The sequence below is a fragment of the Arabidopsis lyrata genome (genome assembly GCF_000004255.2).
Source record: "Arabidopsis lyrata subsp. lyrata unplaced genomic scaffold ARALYscaffold_7, whole genome shotgun sequence".
In the NCBI taxonomy this organism is placed as follows: domain Eukaryota; kingdom Viridiplantae; phylum Streptophyta; class Magnoliopsida; order Brassicales; family Brassicaceae; genus Arabidopsis; species Arabidopsis lyrata.
In genome coordinates this window covers 11269758-11273395 of record NW_003302549.1, presented here as the reverse complement: position 1 = coordinate 11273395, position 3638 = coordinate 11269758, and the positions used below count along the sequence as shown (strand labels likewise).

At 35.5% G+C, this 3638-nt stretch overlaps 1 protein-coding gene across 1 annotated transcript; it reads right to left on the bottom strand.

Annotated features, from left to right (window-relative positions):
• Positions 1-655: 655 nt before the first annotated feature.
• Positions 656-2071, bottom strand: LOC9306155 (AT-hook motif nuclear-localized protein 23). Its single transcript, XM_002867989.2, has one exon. The coding sequence runs from the start codon at positions 1819-1821 to the stop codon at positions 937-939; it is 885 nt and encodes a 294-aa protein (XP_002868035.1). The 5' UTR covers positions 1822-2071; the 3' UTR covers positions 656-936.
• Between the last annotated feature and the right edge of the window lie 1567 nt (positions 2072-3638).

Below are 3638 nucleotides of genomic sequence, written 5' to 3'. Positions count from 1 at the left end.
TTAGCAAGTTAAGACACATAGCAGATATAAGTATAATAAAACCTAAAACATGTCATGACACAAATCAGATCGGAGAAATATAAAACTCAATGACAAACGAATAGGTTTCATAGTTTACTTCGTCGAGACCAAAATCAAAACAGAATTGGTCATGTCGATATGTTAGGGCTCGAGAAATTGAAAGCCAATGTTGAACTGACACCAAATCATAGAAAAACATATATGTATATATAAGTTTATTACTATGCCACACACATACAACAGATGTATACCTATATCTATGTATATTAGTATATATATATATATGTCATATATAGCAGCAGATAAGAAGAGCATCCATTAAACAATATTTTTGTAGTAGTGGATCACATTGTTCTATTTGATAAAAATATTAGAAAACATATATTGAATTCATAAACTCTATCACCAAATCCCCCAGAAATATTTTTTGCACTTAATCATTGCACTGACCAAAACACAAAAATACCTGGATTTCACCCATTTTTATATGTATATACATATCAACAAACCTATATATAGGACAACAATACTATAGAAATTTTGATTCATGAGGGATATATAACCTCTATTCAAATTCTAGTCGGCTCTCTTATCATGGTCGATATCAAATTTGTAATACACGAAGTGGCTAGATATGAAGAAAGATTTGAGGGTTTTTTTCATCGCAGACGAACACAAATAGAGTTTCACAGAAAATAAAAAGGATTAAACATAAAATTCTACAAAACGCAAAAACAAAAAGACAGAGAAAAACCTAAGCTTAACATGATGAACAAGACAATGTCCGAAATCACGATGATAATTTGAAATTCATTAGTCCATAAAAAGCTTTTCTAACCTTTCTTCACTCTCGCAAATCTTCGCCGGAAAAGCTCCTCCGCCGGTATATATATAATGATTATTAATATATACACATCAGAAAGGACCTCTTCCACTGGAATTCCCCGGCCAACCTTCCACCGGAAGTTGCACATTTGGTTGCATATTCATCGGTAGATTAAAGAACGGAAGTCCTCCTCCTCCTCCAGCAGCAACCTCCGGAAACAAATTACCTCCGCCGTTAGATCCCCCTCCCAGCTGTTGCTGCTGCTCATCTTCTTCTAAAGGAAGTCTCTCATAAGCAACATTAGTAAACGAAGCTGCAATTACAATCACCGGTCCAGCCGCCGTAAGCTCACCCACAACGCTTCCTCCGACCACCTGACCTTGTCCTCCGGCTAAGAAAATTGTCAAACTAGTTGCTCCGGGAGGAGCCGGAGGAGGAAGAAACGACCCGGAGAGAGAAAGAATCTCGAACGTTCCTTGTAGCGTCACAACCGCTCCAGCCGCAGATGGCTGACGTATGCTGACGTTCGTGACCGTCCCGCTACCGCTCAGAACGCAGATCCCTCGCTGCCTCCGACGAGCATAAGTCGCAACGCAGTCGAAAACGTCGCAGCCGTTTGTTACTTCAAGAATGTGAGCTCTAAGAGTGTTTGCGCTCTCGCGCGTGATAATCACCGGAGGTTTCGGTTTGTTCTTCGATCCCGGTGGTCTGCCACGTGGACGACGACCAACGACGTCTCCTCCGCCGCCGTGACCTCCTCCTCCTCCAGAGCTTCCTGATCCTCCACCAGAGGCTAAGTCAAGACCTTGATGGTTGTTGTTGTTGTTGTTGTCTTCGTCGTCGACGGTGAAATGACCCATCCCAGCTCCGGGAGTGACGTCATCGGAAGAAGAATTGTGGTGAAGGTGGAGATCGGGACGATGGAGCTGATGATTAACGTAACGAAAAGCTGTGCCTAGATCAAGACCAGCCATACCCACATCAAAAGCAAAGAAGAGATTTTAATTTGAAAAAAAATAAAAATTATATAAAACACACAACAAGATTAAAATAAAGCTTCTCTTCTCTGTAGATTTGTATATGTTTTTTTTTCTTCTATTTTATTGAAATTTAAACTAAGAAAAAAGATATGAGAGAGGATTGAGAAGAAGTTATAGGAAGACTAAAATGGGAAGAGAAAGGGAAATGATAAAAAGTAGAAGGAGAAGGTGAGACTAAAATAAAGCATTAATGAAGAAGAAAAAATGATTGTGTATATATAGATATATGTATGTAAATGCAGTCACTTGTCTAACCTAAACTCTTACAAAATAGATATTGATAAAATTTTCGTTTTGGTATCGACTTCAATTCAAATTTTTTTTCTCGTTGAGTTTTATGTCGTTTTGTGTGTTTTGGACTCGACAATAAACTCCACTCTTCTTCTTCTTCTCCAAAAACAAGAGCGTGAAATATACGCGACTGCCATAAGCAAACACATACTCCCTCTGTTCCTAAAATAATGATGTTTTAGTTTTACACACAAATTAAGAAAAAGTAACTTTTATATTTTTTTAATTATTATTTTGTTAGTTTAATAATATTAGTTTTACTTCCCTCCTTCTACTATTGGTCACAAACAAAAATAATAATGATATTTTTAGAAAACATCAATCTTGGTGGAACAAGTAAAAAACTCAAAACATCAAATAACTAGGAACAGAGGGAGTATTAGGTTTCACTGTTTGTGTTTGTGTTTTTTTTTTGCTATGTTTATAACTTATATAGTATTTGCCAAAAAAAACTTATATAGTACATCTATAATAAAATAAAACTATTATATTTTAGTATTTCAGTCGATAACTATTGGAAAAAAAAAAACTTGTTTGTCACATGTTTGTATATGTTTATAGATTAGAAAAGTATATTATTAATAATTCCAAGGTATGAGTTCGCTTATTTTGTTCACATATAAACCCCCATTCAAAACAGATAAACTTATCTCATACTAGTTGTTATTGGTTTAGCCAGATAAAATACAAAGTTCCAAAGTTGGCGATACATTATGAATGGTATTAAGTAGCTTAACGGAAGTAGTATCCACGCGCATAATAGGAGCGTCGGAAGTTGGGAAGGAGATGTGTGTGAGTGGGTGTGATCTAATTGGTATAATAAGTTAAAATATTTGGAGAAAATGAAAGTTTAAAGTTTAATTAAGATGAATGAAGCCATCATGATAATATGTGGTTGGGGTTATCTTGTGGGTTTCATTAAGATGCTTCCTCTTTTCTGTCTTTCAAAACATTCTCCACCATCATTGCCTTGCCTTAATTTATTTAACCTTAATTAATATTATGTATACTCAGGCCTTATATATACCAATCATATCAGTTTCCTAAATTAAGATGTAAGCCTTGCAAGAAAAAAAAAATGTACATAAGCTATATTTTGAAGAAAAAAACTTAGGCTAACACATATAATCACTTATTCATAAATTAATCTTGGAAACAAAATAAATATTTTATTAGTTAACCATGGTTAACTATAAAGTTGACCAAAACTAATCAAAGTTAAAATTAATTAGAGAGAGAGAGGGAATACCAAGTGGGGAGAGGAGGGAAGCGGCGCGTGGGGTCCACGATTGTCTGAACCAATTTGGATGGGTTTCTCTTGGGGCTCATGGAGAGCTAAGCATTTTTATTTGGCTTTGACCGTCTTTGGTTGGAAATTAGTTGGATCTAATCATTTCAAACCAATAATTTCGTGCCTTTATTAATGTTGTTACATTCAATACATTATTTAAATTTACGTT